General features: G+C 41.8%; 1 protein-coding gene across 1 annotated transcript; it reads right to left on the reverse strand.

Annotated features, from left to right (window-relative positions):
• Positions 1 to 381: 381 nt before the first annotated feature.
• ablim2 (actin binding LIM protein family, member 2) lies at positions 382 to 16,872 on the reverse strand. The gene is made up of 21 exons (XM_086104700.1): positions 16,100 to 16,872; positions 12,958 to 13,107; positions 10,973 to 11,156; positions 9,352 to 9,464; positions 9,133 to 9,259; positions 8,965 to 9,058; positions 8,699 to 8,786; positions 8,554 to 8,612; positions 8,240 to 8,317; positions 8,000 to 8,143; positions 7,778 to 7,895; positions 7,379 to 7,612; positions 5,021 to 5,128; positions 4,620 to 4,673; positions 4,265 to 4,302; positions 3,405 to 3,513; positions 3,255 to 3,313; positions 2,703 to 2,763; positions 2,566 to 2,573; positions 2,399 to 2,479; positions 382 to 2,231 (listed from the first exon to the last, which is right to left on the reverse strand). The coding sequence occupies exons 1-21, from the start codon at positions 16,113 to 16,115 to the stop codon at positions 2,118 to 2,120; spliced, it is 2,037 nt and encodes a 678-aa protein (XP_085960826.1). The 5' UTR covers positions 16,116 to 16,872; the 3' UTR covers positions 382 to 2,117.
• Positions 16,873 to 17,470: the final 598 nt, after the last annotated feature.

Raw genomic sequence — 17,470 nt, forward strand, 5'->3', positions numbered from 1 at the left:
GGCTGGGCCGGAAATGACGTATAAGCCCACAGCCAATCAGCGCTAAGAGGGAGAGGCTTATTTGTTGACAGCACGTTAGAACACTTAGAATTAGCGTTCGATTTTAATAAAAACACACACACACACACTCATGTAAATATTTATTTTAACAAATTAATAGGATGATTGACATGTCCACGTCAGTAGTCTTCAGTCTTTTTTAAGACTTTTTAGAAATCTTATTTTAAAAATCTAGCTACACATTTTAAAACATCAATTTACATATTTATATTAATTGTAAAATGACAAATAAAATATCAATACTGTACTTTCAAAACCAAATTTAAATCAAAACTACACTACTGTATTGGCGGAATAATTTCAGTCGACAGTTGGCAAGGCTGCGGTTGGATAAAGCACTTTAATGGCAGAGGAATATTAGAAAGAGTGAACAGTTAGTGTTTGACTTACAAGGCGCAAAAAAAAAAAAATCGATATGTATGTATGTAACTTCAAAAAAAATCCCTTCCATCATATCACAACTAAATAAGTTATGGCGAGCAGCTGATCCTTCATTTCACTCAATATCATTTTTGACAGAAAGGTATCATTATCATGCATTGCTTGTATACAGAAATAAATCCTATACAATATACTGTATATGTCTATGTTGTCAGTAGTAGATGCTTACATACGGTACATCTTGCAGTATTGTTGTGAGTTTTACTTTAGCAGTATTCCATGATGCGTTTGAGCGACAAACAAAGCGGCTTGGATAAATAAAGCTAAAACGATTTTATACACTATGTCATAGTTTTGGATTCATGGCTCCAACAGTCATTCAATGTGAGATCGAAAACATAAAGAAAAGATGGTACAGTGTGTGTGAATCCAAACAATTGAGACGAGTGCAAAACATACCCGCCCCCCCCACACACACAAAAGCACGGCATCTTATGTTCTGATGAGAATTTAGCAGCAAACCACAAAAAAGAAACCAAACTAGGAGAAAAGTCACAATGTTATAATAAAATCATAACATTGCCTGAAAATGCTGCAAACTTACAAGAGTAAACTTGTAATATCAAGAGAAAAAGTCAGAATGTTATGAGAATAAAGTCATAATAATATGAGAAATGTTGTAAAGTTATGAGAATGAAATCCGACCATTACATAAACAATTCGGAAACTAAAGTCATAATACAACAAGAAAGGTCCTGATATTATGAGATGAAATTTGTAATATTACCTGAAAAAGATGCAACTTTACAAGAATAAGGTTTTAACATTGAAAGAAAAAATGTCAAAATGTCAGGAGGAAGCAATCGTAATCGTAAACAAGAAAATGCTGAAATATGACAAGAAAAAGTTGTCATGTTACATGAGTCAAGTCATATGATTGAAGTCATCGTAATGAGAGAAAAAAAGTTGTCATGTTACGAGAAAAACTCAAGAATTATGAGAACATTTTCAAGAATTCTCCCAGTGTTACCAGAATGCGTTAAACGTATGTTCGAACATAACAAAAATAAAGTCGTCGAAACACAAGACATAAAGTCACGATACTTTGAAAAAGTTGTCATTTTACAAGAATGTAGTCGGCATATTACAAGAGTAAAGTCGTCACAATAACAGAGGAAAACAAATCAAGACTTTCTCATAACAATACAACCTTTTCTGCCTTATGCAGAAAAAACAAGAATACGGTTGCAATATTTTGATTTTAAAAAGTTGTATTATTATGAGAAAAAAAAGTCAGAATATGATGAAGAAGAACGTGTAATGTGACAAGAATAAACTGGTAGTATGTGAGAAAAAAAAAGATCATAATTCCACGGGAATTAATTGAGGGAAAAAAAAAGCTAATTTTGAACCTGTAAAATGGGGAACTTTGCAAGGCAATTAATGTGAATTTTGGATTTTCGGGCAAAATGACGGGAAGGTAACACGGGCGTGAAAAAAAGCTTAATAGAGATGTTTGAGTGCGGGAGGCGCGACAGGCACGGGGCATGCAAAGATTCCTGCAGCTCATCCGGAAGGTCGCCAGTCCAACATCGCCATCGTATTGCACACATAAAGCTTTTGGGGCGAGGGGGCGCGGGCGGGGTGGCAAGCGCTGACCATTGGCGGGCTCCTTTCTAAAAAAGACGAGCCCTCTTCTTCATGTCGTTTCTTTTCCACAGGGCCAGACGCTCAAATTGATCCAGAGTCATTCCGAACACCTTCTGGAAGTCTTCAGGCGACAGATGTCTCTGGCGAACCGGGAGAGGCAAAAATCAGCGAATGGGTTCAGAATTATTGGCTTTGTCACTATTTCGGGATTTTTATGTCGAGGACCTTGATGGTTCCTGCAAAGTCTACTAAAAATCCCTATGCAGTGATTATGGAATGAGCTGAGCAAACGTTGAGTTCGGCTCACCTCCAGTCGGGTGCGATCGATGTCTCGGGGAAGCTTCACTTTGACTCGATGTGTTACCGCCAACATTTCGTAAGGGTACACCTGCAGGTATCATTTGACAATGCATTCAATGCTCATATTATCTGATTGGAAAATATTCCTACATGCTCCTGAAACTGTAATCTTACCTTGTATTCTGAGCAACCCCCCAAAAAAAAAAAAAAAAAAAAAAAAGGAAAAAAAATGGAGAATTAATATGATGAAACACATGAAAAAAATTAAATTGTATTGCAAGAAGGAGCCGGGGGGGGGGGGGGGAACGTACCTCTCATGCCTCCCCAGCTTTGGGAGTCTGGATCGACTTCATCTTCAACCATCTCAGAAGCCTTTCAAAAAATATATAAATTAAAAAAATAATAACATGAAAAAAAAAAGATCAAAATAAAGCATTTCAATAATATTTTAGAGAGCTAAGGTAAAAACAAAAAAACAGAAACAATATGGTTGCAAAAGTATGCACACCCTCTTGTAATTAGGGATGTGTCTGTGCGCAGGTTAACCAATCAAATTTAAATTCTTGCTAAATGGGACTCAGCACACAGCTGCCATCAATTAAAGTGCCTCCGATTAACCCCAAAACTAGCTTAGATGTTCTAGTAGGCTTTTCCTGACATATTTCTTCAGGTTTTGCGCTTACAATGATTGGTCGTTTGGATATGACTCCTCATGATTCCCTCCACCGTGAAGAAGAGGAGTGTAGACTTTTTATAAGCACCGTGTATCAAAATCAGACCAATGAAGGCCTCCCTTCAAATTGATGCCTCTCTCAAATAAGCACCAGCTACACTCTGCTATGTTCAATTTTTTTGTAGCTCACCTTGTAGATGCCGTTCCTTCCGTAACCAGGCAAGGATGCAGATTTATAATGAGGAAAATCTGACAACAGATTAAAAAAAAAAAAAGACATTAATTTTAATCGGAGGTCTTTTTAATTGGCACCAACTTTCCAAACAAACATGTGACTCACTTGGCCGAGAGGTTTTCATTGGCAAACTGCAGGTTGACTTGGACGGGTCGTGGTCTTCGGGACCCATGTGCCCATCAATGTCACTCTTCATGATCATCCAAGTGCTCCTCTAAAATGGAGGGAAGAAAAACTCAGTTGTAATCTTCACAAGAGCAATTACATATTTTGGTGGGATAACAAGTTACTGCCTTTGGTTCTCAGGAGGCAATAGGACAATCTTCTTGAAAAATTACCTTTTTCAAGAAAAAAGGTAATTTTGGAAAAAATGGAACTAAATTCTCAATAAATGGAAATCGTTTTGGCAGAACTTGGACAACATTCTTGAAAACGTAAACATTTAGTTTTATAAAAATAAGATTATATTGCAAAAAAAAAAGAAATAAACACAACTTCATTCTTGAACATTTTGTGCATAAAAATCATACTTAAATGAATATAAAACATCTACACACCCATATTCAAATAACAGGCTTTTGTCATAAAAATAAAAAATCAAAACTCTTTCCAGCATTACTTTGATACATAACTTGTATGTAGTACTTCAACTGAAAACAAAAATGGAATTATTTTTGAGGTGAAGTAACAAACAATTGCGATAATGTGTTTGCACATGTATGCACACCCTCTGATAACTGGCTGCCTCTGATTAACCAGAAATAAAGTTTTAGAAATTAAAGCTTTTAAACTTTGCTGAAATTTATATATTCTACAGTATATCTTCGAAAAAGACACCATTTCTTCTGGAAAGTAATAAGATAAATGTATCCAAACAGGAAAAAAAGGGACGTCACAGCAGGCGACGAAAAACATTTGAGGAAAAACAAAGAAGGGTGACGGTAAATAGGAAATGACTCGCTCACCTTGCCATCATCGCCATCCTGCCAGGATGTTCTGGAAGCTGCGCAAGAGTCAAACACAGTCACACAGAGAGCAGGATTAAAAAGTCAACATTCTACGACAAACACAGTAAGTTGTATTTTTCCAAGATAAGGTCCAGAAGGCGTCATAGTTTGTTCCCGTCTGAGCTTCATTGCGTCTTCTATGTTCTTGTCTCGAGATGTTCTCAAACTTAGCAAGTAGCTACGTTATGGAAAATGCATTATCTTTACCCAATGCATGTAATTCTGATGAGTCTGCCAGGAATGAGGCGCAGAAAAGGTGCATGCAAAACATTGAACCAAGAGAGGGAAGTGTTAAATAGGAAGTGGACTGTACCATGCTGTTTGTAGATGGGGGGTTTTCTATAGATATTATCTTTGACCTCAGTCTCTGGAAATGGGAATCAGCAAAGAGAGGGAAATCAAATGAAAGAAGCAAACATCGGAGAGACAGAGGGCGAGAGAGAGAAGCATGAGTTAGCAGTTATTTGGGGATGAGAAGCTCAAAAAAACAAAACAAAACAAAACTGCAGAGCCCAAGTGAACACAAATGTTTCATTTTCCAAGTTAGAAAAATAAAATAAAATCATCTCATCCATGCATTGCCTTTAGATGTAATAACAGTCACCAATCTGTGTCGGAGGGAAATGAGAGGTTATTTATGAGCAAATTAAATCCATCAAATAATACGCAATTCATTGGAGCAACAACAACACCCTTGTGGGTTTACATGCCTACCTGGTATATGGAAATGGCGAGGGGCAGCCACGTACGTCGAGGTGGACGATGGGGATTTGCCGTCAGAGTAGGCGGAGAGGCTGGGGGTACTCCGACCACTTTCACTTCCTCCGGTCGGGAACGGACGAGTGGGCATTGGGTACAAAAGAGCAAAGAGTGGTCGGGTTAGTGGGTGGCCGCTGTCGTGGAGTTTCTCATGAGCAATGTGTTCAAATGGATACACCACACGACGTTAGGGGTTCTCAAACTTTTGGGTTCCAGGGAGAATTTCTTTCACAAGGAATCCTTAAACATAATCATGTTTCACCCTAAATTGCGTAGGGAGGTTGGCTATCTCACAATAACAAACCGATATATATTTTTTAAAGACAGAAAAGTTGCAACGTTATAACAATAAAGTTGTGATTTGTAACCTCATTTCCCATATTTTGTTGCGATGAAAAATCGTAATCTCACAAGACTAAAGCTGTAATATTACGATACTAAGGCAAAGTTTAACAAGGGAAGAAAGACATATTTAAAAAAAAAAAAATCAATGCAGGGATATCAGATTTATGCGATGATACTTCATCATCAAATCAGAACTTTTAATTGGCCCAGATCGAAGATATGGGGGAGGATTTCATTCAGGAAGTTTGATTTATTAACCCCGTATGCAGCTATGCACTTTTTAAAACGATGCAAAAGAATTTATTGCAAATTATTTGGTGGACCATGAAGATAGGGCTCACTGTCCCCTGGGTTGAGAACCCCTTCACTGTCGCAGGCGAGACTGGGTGATGGGAGTCACTGGTTGTGGGAGACCACCACTCGGACCACAAACACACACAGCGGTGCTGTTAAAGCAGCTTGGACCGGTCTCCAACCGAGACCAAGGGGGTCTCGCCCAACTTTGTGAAATTCAGCTTACTGACAAAAAGATTCCTGTTGATGGTGGCGTTGCATCGCTTTGGATTTGAGATCAGCACAGCTTTTGAGTGGAAGCTACGGGTTAGGAGATGAATCTCTGCTTGTCACGTCGATAATGGGGGCGAGTTGACCAAGCTCAGGCACCTCACATTTGAAAAGAGTATGTGCACGTATGGTATCAAAAAGGTAGTAGAAAGTGCGGACAGACGAGTCAGTTCATGAAGTGAATGACAAACGCAATGTACGGTGACTGTACCTCTGCAAACATCCCCGAAGTGGTGACGAGCTTGACAAGTCCACACACAGATGAGCGTGGGGCAAACGGAACGTAAAAACCAAATGGACTTGACGACACCACGATAGCATACGACATCACAAAAAACGGCTAACCGTTCCACTGAGGCGGAGGGACAGGAGAGAACTGGCGTTTTACCATTAGGGGAAGGAAATGCAAGATGCAAGGATGTCCTAGGTAGCGTGTCTTGTTTGAATCCTGAGAGATAATTAGGAGATTATTAGGATGTCATGCTTCAAACGAAACATACGGTTATGTTTGGTGAAACAGTCGGGATGCATCACAGCACACCATTCTTCAAGTCCAGTGCAGCCCAAATGAAATACAGACAATGGGGGATTTGCTGGTGCCATTGATGGAATGCAACGGTCCTGAGAGACCGTGGCATTTGTAAAGCTGAAGGTGACAATGGATACGAATGGTAAGACGAAAAGAACACTAATCGACTGTTCGCTGAGCCACACAAGTCATAATACTTTGTACAATGGGATATTTTTAGCGGGGGGGGGGGGGTATTTCATAAGGTGTAACACATAGTATTTAGATACTGTTTGGATTCATTATCATTTTTACTCTCAGGAAATGAATAATGTGTTATTTTTTGGTGTCATAAAAATGCATTTTACCATCATCCATCCATCCATCCATTTTCCAACCCACTTTATCCTCACAAGGGTCGCGGGAGGGTGCTGGAGCCTATCCCAGCTGTCTTCGGGCAGTAGGCGGGGGACACCCTGAACCGTTTGCCAGCCAATCGCAGGGCACACAGAGACGAACAACCATCTGCGCCCACACGCACATCTGGGGACAATTTAGAGTGTCCCATTAACCTGCCATGCGTGTTTTTAGAATGTGGGAGGAAACCGGAGTACCCGGAGAAAACCCACGCAGGCACGGGGAGAATTATGCAAATTCCACACAGGAAGGCCAGAGTCTGGATCGAACCTACGACCTTTGCACTGCGAGGTCGACGCGCTTTACAACTCGATCACCAGGCTGCCTGCATTCATACCAACAATATATTTATTTATTCCGCACTAATAGACGCCTGATACGCTCCTTAACAGATTGGCAGTCTTATGCAGGAGCTTTTGTCCACCCCGCCAGCAAATAGTCCACTGTCTGCATTGAATGAGGCCTCGATGGAGGGATACCTCGGAAGTAAGGGATGAAGTTGTGCTGCTGCAGCATGGACAACGTGGTGGGGTTCAGGTGTAACGACACACCGCTACCTCCACCCAATAGCGCGGTGCCACTTGCGCCGCTACACCCTTCAGCCCCCTTGGAATGGTGCGCTTGATGTGAAGGGGAAGCCCTGGCCAAGCTGGAGGTGAACTTGACGCCACGCGGGAGGGGCCCGATTGTACTCGGGCAATCTATTTCTGGTCCTGAATGTCAAATATTGTGTCACAGAATGAGGAAAATGCAAATGATTGATGAAGGTGACTCCCAATTCTCATGGGTTACGGAACAACACCAAACGCTGGAACACTGCACAATCGATGGATCATACTTAAAGTGATATGATAACAACAGATAGTCAATAGCAATACCTGGTCGGCTGTTGTTTTGAGGGGAACGAGAAGGTGTGTAGCGTCCGTAGCCCCCCATGGAGCTGTTGGAACTGGGGCTAGAAGGCCTATGTTGACACGGTGATTTCTCCCCATCGCCCTGGATGAACAAAGCCTAGTTGAACGGAGAATCAACTTTTTGCGATAAGGACGAGCCCAGATACCGACCACCGACCCCAGACCCTTGCCAGCCCTCAAGTCTACCTCGCCATAGTGCCTTTCTTCAGACGCGTAGCTGACGTAGGGCGAGTACGAGAGCATGTCGGGCCGGTCTATGTTGTAGATGGCTTTGGTCTTCGGAAGGGCTGCCAGGTCCTTGTAGTCGAGCATCTCTTCTCCGAGCTTGGCCTAGCGACCAGAATGAGCCCCACCCAAAAAACGGCAATGAAAGAATTGCTAACAGCTGGAGAGTGGAGTTGGGTGGAGTCTCTGGCAGTGTCTTACAAAAATGACTCTGTTGGGAGAGCCCGAGGCACTAGATGCCGGGACAGACGTGATGCTCTCAGATGAAGTCCGAGTCACCTGGAACCAGATTATAGTATTTTTTTTAATTGTTTTTTTCCAGCTTTGTTTTTATTTTGACTTTTTATATTTAATCCAATGTTTTTAAATTTGTTTTTACAGCAAGTTTATTAGCTTTTATTAATTTTATTTTTCAAAAATGTTTTTTTTTAACCTCAGTTTTTATTCGTTTTAGGATTACCTTTAGTTTTTTGTTTTGTTTTCTTAATATATCGAATATTTGTCTGGGTCCTTACCTTATTCTTCTCCTCCTGCTTTGCTGCTTGTCTGCATGGGGGATGCCAGATTGAAGATCCTACAGAAATGGAGCACGTTTTTAGTCCTCTGTGACAGCCATCAAGCTACTGTATGTTCACCCTTTTAAGTTTTTCGGCACTCTACCTTGGAGGTACATCTCTTCTCCTTCCGCAAACATCTGCTCACAACGGGCACAGCGGGCACATGATGGGTGGTAGTGCTTCTCCCCAGCCTGTTGATCGACAAACAAACCCAAACAAACTTGGAACTGCCATCTGACCACTAGGTAGAGCCAGCGAGTTGCCTTCCGTAAGGAGCCAGCAAGTTGCCTTCTGTACTCAAGTGTGGAGCCCGAACTTAGAATCTCATCAGTACGTTGCGGTACATGAATGGCGACAACGCTGTCTTACCTCCAGGACTTTCCCGGTGATATATTTCTTGCAGCTCTCACACTGGATGCCGAACATGGCGTGGTAGTCCATTTCGCAAAAGGGAATCCCGTCCCTTTGTAAAAACACAAAGGAGCCCGTTGAAAGGACTCAAATGTCTTAGTGGCCGGCCGCCGTCGGAGGACTCACTTGCTAATGTACTCGGCATTGAGGACCTTGTTACACACTTTGCACTTGAAGCAGCCGAGGTGCCAGTGTTTGTCCAGGGCTACGAGGGACTGTTCATTCTGAAACTCTTTCCCGCAGCCGCAGCAGTCTAGATGGGAACCAAACCAAAGGTCCGGTTGACTTTTGATATGTACCAATACATGTGCAAACCTCAAACGGTATTACGAAGGCATTACTGACTGTGGACAGCCTGGATGGGTGCAGGACTGTTCGCAGGAAGAGGCTGGGTACAATTTTGACAGATGCACTCCTTCCCATTAAAAGTCACTCGGTCACCAGCTGGGAACGGCTGCCTGGAACATTAATGGATGATAATGCAGCAGGTTGAGAAAAATCAGAGTGCCCTTTCACGCTGCAAGGCAAACAAGATGGATTTTTAGCTCCGAGTCATTTGCAGAAGTAACAAAACCAAAAACCCAACCAAAAAAACCACACACACACACACACAAACACTCACTAACCCCTACTTTAATTCAATTTTGGCAAAAGATGAGTGTTGCAGTTTGGGCCAGTTAGTCCTGTTTGGAAATCTGTTACAATTACCCAACAGCTTAAGTTAACCTAATAACATTTACCACAAAAGATTTTTTTAATGGATGGTTCTCATCTACTAATAAGGGCAAATTTGAGAATTTAAAAAAAATCATAGTTCCTGAGCTAGATAAAAGCATTAAAATCCCTCTTAAAGCTTATTATGTAAATCATCCAAACTCTTTTATGGTAAGTGATGAGAGGATTTTATATACTTCACCATTTCAACCATTTGCTCTCGCGAGGGCTTCATTTTATGCGATTTCACGTGAGCAAAATTAGTCTTCTTTCAATATTTGTCGTGTTCCCAGTTAGCTGGTCTAAGATCATAAACGCACAGATTTGAACCTTCAGTGTTACTATGCTGCATGATACAACGCTAGCATCTCAAGTGAAGTTCCACAAAGGCTGTCAAAGCTTCTCTTTTACTTCATGCCTTGTGTTTTTGTTGCCGCACCGAACATCTTTGTAGACCACCTAAGACCATTTGTTCCTATGCACCAAGTGAATCTAAGGAATAAAAACTGTTGATTAGATTAAAAAAAAAAAAGGAAACCAATAGTTTTTTTCACTATTGATTAAAATGCATCGAGTCAACATATACAGTAGTTTATCCTAAGAGACGATCATTCGATAGAACTTTCAGTCGGACATTCAAATGCTGAAATATTTGAAAGCTGCAGCCCTACATTCAACCTCACCGTTATTTTGGCATATTTTAATGGTTGAACCCTTTCGGGGACAGCGGTTACTCCAGTGGACAGCTTATCATGTTATCATGTTACAGGGCACATGAAACGGTTAATAAAACCCTTGTCCCATGCAAAAAATTTGCTCCTCATAATTACTAAATTGCTCCTAAAATTTACCTACATTAGAGAATTAATGTTTCGTTACTATTGTAAGAGAGGAGATCACTTGAGCGAAACAAATTCCATGGATGCGGGAGCTAAAATTTACTCAAGCTCAATTCATTCCAATCTAGAGTAATTGAAATTTGAGTTCTAAGGATAAGACAGCTTGATAAAAATAAAGAAATCTGCTCAGCTAAATTCACCAACATTCCAGCGAAAATGTCTCTTTTGTTTCTCAACAGGGAGCAGCTTGAGAAAAATAAAGAAATCGGCTGAGCTAAATGCATTTATGTGAGAACTAAACTGAATATTTTTTTTAATGTACCTGAAAGACTGTAAAGGCTGGTGGTGGCTTTTTTTTTTTTTAATCACATGGACAGTAACACACAATGCAACTTGGTTTTGTAGTTTCTTACTTGCATGAGGAACAGACGAAGCAGTGGGGGTGGTAGGTCTTGCCCAGGGCGGACACCACCTCTCCTTCGATGAAGTCCTGGCAGCCGAAGCAGCGAGTACCGTACAGACGCTGGTAATCCAGCGTGCACATGTACTCGCCCTGTCGCAGGAAGAAGCCTCCATTGGCCAGTTCGCATCCGCACACTAGCCAGGACCAAAGAACAAGCAGTTCCATCAATCGCACAGTAAGTAAGCCGTCCAATACAATAGAGCCGCATGGCGGCCAATAGGTGGGAGTGGATTTTTTTTTTTCCAGAATCTGTACTTTCCTTCGACTTACGCAAGCCTTTCATGTTGACTTCCGAGCCGAAGCATTTTGCACAAACATGCATGCCAACTGCCAGTAATGTGTGAAGGTTTGTTTGGGCTTTTTGCAAGAATGTGAGAGGTATGCAGTGTATATCCCACAGTCAAGTTATTCGACCCGTCCTGTCCCAAATAGACGTCGGGATGTGTCTGTGGATGGCTGCTACGCTGCTTTCATATGATGAGAAAAACGAACACTCCTAGTATGTTGCGGTTCAAGTTGACCCATTGGAAAACATCACACCTTTTTGCAGAATGAGTATTTTGGCGTAATTTATTTTCCTCTTTCCGACACTTTTTGGGATACTGGGTCAAAGTGACCCAGGATCACTATTAATGTTCCTGAAAAATTAATGAAAAGAAATTCTATGTGACATCACTAAAACATTGTGTAAAGTCTACTATAAATATTAATGAATGGCGATGAATGGAGTTAATAGTCAGATTTTTTTATTATTATTATTATTTTTGTGTTAGTTTGGGTAATGGGTCAAATTGACCTATTAACTCAAATGGCATTTCAGGAGGGTTAAGTTAGGTTCCTGAAAAAAGGTGAAGTTTGCCCATCAATATTTTTACATCCTTGGAATTTCAGTCTGCTGTTTTCTTTTACTGCACTGACATTTACGATGGTGCAGTATTGATTGCGTAATGGAGTAAGGTTCCCCAGGCTGGCTAAGTTAGTGAGTCAACATGTCTCCATGTTTGGAATTTCAGTAACTTAAGTTAGCTGGAGTTTTTTTTTTCTTTACAGGACTGACACTTACTATGCTGCTACAGTATGTTGATTAAGCAGCGGAGTAAGGTTGCCTCAGCGGTCAAAGTTAGCCAAGAAGTCAACGTGTTGGCATTTCAGGAGCTTAAGAGCGGGTGCTTTTCTCGACCGGACTGAACTAAATTTGCTACTTTTGTGTGTTGAGAATAATGAAGTAAAGCTCCCCGGGCTGGTGAAGTCAGCATGTCAAACATGTCTGCATTAGACATCCTTGAAATTCCAGGAAATAAAACGCTGCTGTTTTTGTTTGCTCGTGTGACGCTTAATATACTGCTTTTGTGGATTTAGAAAAATGGTTGCTAAGCCAGGGCGGCCCGGTAGTCCAGTGGTTAGCACGTCGGCTTCACAGTGCAGAGGTACCGGGTTCGATTCCAGCTTCGGCCTCCCTGTGTGGAGTTTGCATGTTCTCCCCGGGCCTGCGTGGGTTTTCTCCGGGTGCTCTGGTTTCCTCCCACATTCCAAAAACATGCATGGCAGGCTGATTGGACGCTCTAAATTGTCCCTAGGTGTGAGTGTGGGCGTGGATGGTTGTTCGTCTCTGTGTGCCCTGCGATTGGCTGGCAACCGATTTAGGGTGTCCCCCGCCTACTGCCCGAAGACGGCTGGGATAGGCTCCAGCACCCCCCGCGACCCTAGTGAGGATCAAGCGGTTCGGAAAATGGATGGATGGATGGATGGTTGCTAAGCCAACAAAGTTAGCAAGTCAAAATATAGCTGTCCTTTCATTTTCAGTAAGTGAAGAGCTGGTGTTTTCACTCCTGGACTGACGCTGCAGACTGACAAAGTCATAAAGTTCAATTCCCAAGACCGCAATTCACTGCAACATTAAAATTGAGGCCAAACACGTATGTGAGTGGTACACACCTTTACAAACGAAACACTTGATGTGGAAGTGTTTATTTTGGACTCGCAGGGCCTCCCCTTTGCAAGGCTTCCCGCAGTTCTGGCAGGGGACGGGGCCTCGTCCTGGTTTCTGCTGCGCCGACGGGCTTTGCACAGCCTGCTGCTGAATCACTAAAGGGCAATATAAAAACACACAGAGGGATGTCAAGAAGTTGTGTGTGGGAGTCCATATTTCACACTATTCGAGCTCCTTTTTCTCTCCTTTGGTGAAGGAGCTTTGGAAGGGAGCTGCCCAAAGGGTTTGGCTTAATTGCCTTTATTTTCACAGGAAGTTCTGATGTCAGCAAACCGGTTTCATCTCCACCTCCCTTAGTGTACATTGCGCCGAGGTTCAAGTTCCCTTGTGAATTGAAACCAGCTGTGACCTTCGACGGAAAATAAAAGTCTTTGTCTTTCGACGTGGTGAAGCAGCATGCGGTTCGTTGCCCAAGGTCATGTGTGTATGCCCCGTAACTAGCAAGATGAAAACTTGAAGGATGGCACTCTGTGATCCCGCGGTGCTTATTTTATTGATGAAAATATATTTACAGTATATTCAATCATTTTATTTGTGAAATTTAAAGCCTTTAATTTCAGCTCGTCTACACCTGGAAATTGAATGACATTTTAAAAGACTCAAACAGGACTCCATGAGTCCCCCCCCCCCCCACCCCCCACAGGGGCTATACCACGAATCCCCATTTAAAGGTGCCAAGCTATACTGTATGCCCCATCTAAAAATAGGAGACCCCATAATACTTGGCAGCATTCCTGTTCCTGAACTATTGCATTTGGAGGCGTGGTCCAATGCTTGCATGACCCCAACGGGGCAACTTTGACTTGACTTTGCTGTCTAAGGAAGTGCAACAGCACTATGTCCATTAATTAATTGTTTCAACATTTTTCTTATGTATGCAAAAAAATATTTACAGAAACAGGAGTTGCTGGAAATGGCCAAAATGACCCTAGAGTCTTTGCATCGAGTGTCTTGCCTTTTTTTTGTGGTTCTGCTCGTGATTGACATCTGGGGCAAACTCTATGTTGCTCATGTGGCTCGTAATATATCTTTTAAATGGATCCGAGGCTTGTGCGACATATGTCATATCAGTGCCGATCCTTTCGGTGCTCACGTCACACTAACGTACGAGCTCACGTGCCACTGCAGCTGACTTAGTGCCCTTTGTGGATATGAGAGTGGTTACCACTGTAAAAATGGTTTAATCTCCATTTAAGTCATATTTCTACATCCTCACAATTGTTTAGATCACACCAAGTATTCGACTACTTCTTCACCTTGCCTCACCCTCAAACGTCTGGATTTGGTCTGTTTTACTTCTGCTTCCCCACCCCCACCCCTCGTCTCCTGCTCCTACCACAGTGGATTCTCCAGCAACCAATCAGGTCACGTTCACATGTGCGAAGCACTCCACAACCATGTCACCATATTTAAATAATAGTTCAAGAAATGTATTGATTAATGGCGTGTTTGTGCTCATTTCCCACAGCGCTGATGCCCATTCCTTCACAAAATGGAAATATGACACGTGAATGGAAAGAGGAGCTCCAAATATTCAGAAATTGTCCCATGGCTTGAACGTTGTTTGAAAAGATTTTGACAACTAATGGGCAATACAAAGGATGCTTAAATCTCCAACTGGGTGGGTATGAGTCACCCAAAAAAAAAAAAAAATCCTCGTGCACGATTGCCAACTCTTCAACCAGAGCTCAAAACACAAGACGAGCAGGTTTAACAGGGAACAGGGCCAAGGAAATAAAATAATAAATAAATAAATATATTGCTTGAAAACATTTTAACGTCATGTAAATAATTGAAAATCGTTTCTCAAATGTAAGTATTTCAAAATAGTTGGATGAATGCAATATTATTGTTGTTGCTGTATAATATTGGAAATAACTAAACATTTTTTTCTTGACAAAACAATTATATGCAGGGGGAGATTTCTTCCAACCCAAACCCATTTAAAAAAAAAATACAGTACATTTACAATTATTTTTTGAAAACTACATTTTTAGCAACAGAAGTGATCAACATTCAGAGACCCAGACATCCCATAATATGCAACTTTAAGAATTTATGAATAAGAACATAAACATATAATGAATCAAGTAAAATAATGTATAAAATATTATATATATATGCTTTATTGAAAATTGTGGTTTTAGAAGATTAAGAAATATTCATTCTTCATTTTTTTTGAGGGGGGATATTTTTAAAGAGAAACAGACGTGCTGTTCATACATACAATACATACTAGAAAAACAAGATAAATAGGTTATAAAATAATTAGTATCTTCAATTCAAAACAACACGACTATTTTTTTATATAAATGTTAAGACCTAAAAAAAAATTGATATCAGAAGTTCAAAGGAGGGGGTCATAGGGGTCGATTAGTTTGCACATCCACCTCACAGTGCAGAAGTGCAGGGTTCAATTCTGGCTCTGGCCTTCCTGTGTGGAGTTTGCATGTTCTCCCTGTACCTACGTGGGTTTTCTCCGGGTAGTCCGGTTTCCTCCCGCATTCCAAAAGCATGCATGGCATGCTCATGGAACACTCTAAATTGACCCATGGTGTGATTGTGAGCGCGAATGGTTGTTTGTCAACCAGTTCAGGGTGTCCCCCGCCTACTGCCTGAAGACAGCTGGGAAAGGCTCCAGCACACCCACGACCCTCGTGAGGAGAAGCGGATTAGAAAATGGATAGATGGACGGAAGTTCAAAGGATCTGATTTTTCCCATCCTATTACTTTTATTTCAACGTATTCATATTTTAAACTATACTATGCAGAAATGTATCATTCCAGTTAAAATTGAAAAAATCATTTTTGACTTATTTTAAACATTATATTTATACTGATTTTTTTTTCAAAGATAGGGAGTCTGAAACACATAGATATTCCCCATCCTTGCAAAATTTGTGAATAATTTTTCTAACCAATTATCCTCAAATATGAAACGCTCCACGGTAAAGCAGGCAGCCTCGAGGGTGGAGTTGTTCTCCACACTTACATAAGTGCAGGCTCATCCTGCTGCAGGTGTTTCACCAAAAAAACAACCCTGTATGTTTTTTGTCTTCGCTCATGGCACGGCACACTCATTCCTACCTGTTTCTTCTGGCATCGCAACCGATGACGTCCTTCTTTTCGTCAACGATATCCAAGTAAGCTTTTCAGAGCTCCTGGATCGTCGCCTATGCAGCCGTGGTGTAATAATAAATGAGAGTGTGCCTTCTATCCCCAGCTCTGGAATGAGCTGCAGGTCATGTGACTTTCTCGCTCACTCTCGCTCTGTGTTATTCCAGACATGTGGTATAAATAGAAGCATATGGCGGGCAAAGAGAATGACACTAGGTGGTTGGGGGAATGATTTTTCCTATTGGGGTGGGGGCCTTATGGTCACCTAAATCATGGGGGTCCCAAACGTCTTGGGTTCAGGGACTTCCGACAAGGGAGACATGTTTCCAAGAATCCCTTCATAATCCTCCCTCATAAACTGAAAGCCAAATAAGCGTGTCTACAATGCTATAGGAGTGAAAAAGTTGCCTCTTTTCCAGAAATATGTCATAACATTACGATGACAAATGCAATAAGTTGTAATGGCATGAGAACAAAATTTTATTATTCTAAGATAAAGTTGGTATTTGATGAGAAAATGAACCTTAAAAATACAAACACTCACTTAAACATCGAACACCAGACATGCCACAAGCTCAGAGCCAAAAACCATAACCAAACACACTTGACAGGGGCTAGTTCAAGGGATATTACTAGTTTGAGGGACACAATCTGCCACTGACGGCTGCAGAACCCAGTGATTGGCACCAGGGTGAAGAGGTTGGATTATTGGGAAATCAAACACCTTGACAACAACTAAATTGTCCCACTGTGTCTGGGCACGGTTGCTGGGTGGGTGTTCCTGTTGGGGCCACCTGCAGCAGAAACCCGAGAACCCAGTGATGAGCACCACAGAGAAAAAGATTGTGGGGGAACCAACACCTTGACAGGGACTAGGCTGCTGTACTTTGTCTTGGGATGGTTGCTGGGTGCGCGTTTCAGGTGGGGGTCACCATCCGCAGTGGCAACATCAGAACCCCACGCCAGACCCCAAGGGGAAATAAGGTATATTGTAGGGGGACCAAACACATTGACAGGAGCAATAATGTAGTACGAATGACAGCAATTGAATTTCCTTCATTTTTCATGGTTGCATAGTATCAATATTTCAATACAACGGGCTAGCTCCAGTCAAAATGTCTTACCAGTGCTGCTCATGGTGTCAGTCAGATGATGCGCTGTAAATAAAGAGGCTCTCCTCACCGGCCCAGCATGAATGATGCCAGCAGCTGCGGCGTACCGCCCACTAACCACCTTACGTGGTGCGTGGGGGAGTTCTTCGTTAGGAGGGCCCCACCGAGAGGTCTGGTAACTCCTGGTTTTTATGGTACTGATGTATCAGGGCCCGCAGACACTGCGGCA

This window comes from Hippocampus guttulatus, chromosome 2 (genome assembly GCF_054856545.1).
Source record: "Hippocampus guttulatus isolate MCC_2025c chromosome 2, RoL_Hgut_1.0, whole genome shotgun sequence".
Classification (NCBI taxonomy): Eukaryota; Metazoa; Chordata; class Actinopteri; order Syngnathiformes; family Syngnathidae; genus Hippocampus; species Hippocampus guttulatus.

Bases quoted from the DNA above. Each gene is read 5' to 3' on its own strand.
- ablim2 (XM_086104700.1), bottom strand. The intron at 9,260-9,351 runs GTCAGTAATGCC...GTTCCCATCTAG, and splicing joins ACCCATCCAGGCTGTCCACA to ACTGCTGCGGCTGCGGGAAA. The intron at 2,232-2,398 runs GTGAGCCGAACT...CCGGTTCGCCAG, and splicing joins TCGATCGCACCCGACTGGAG to AGACATCTGTCGCCTGAAGA.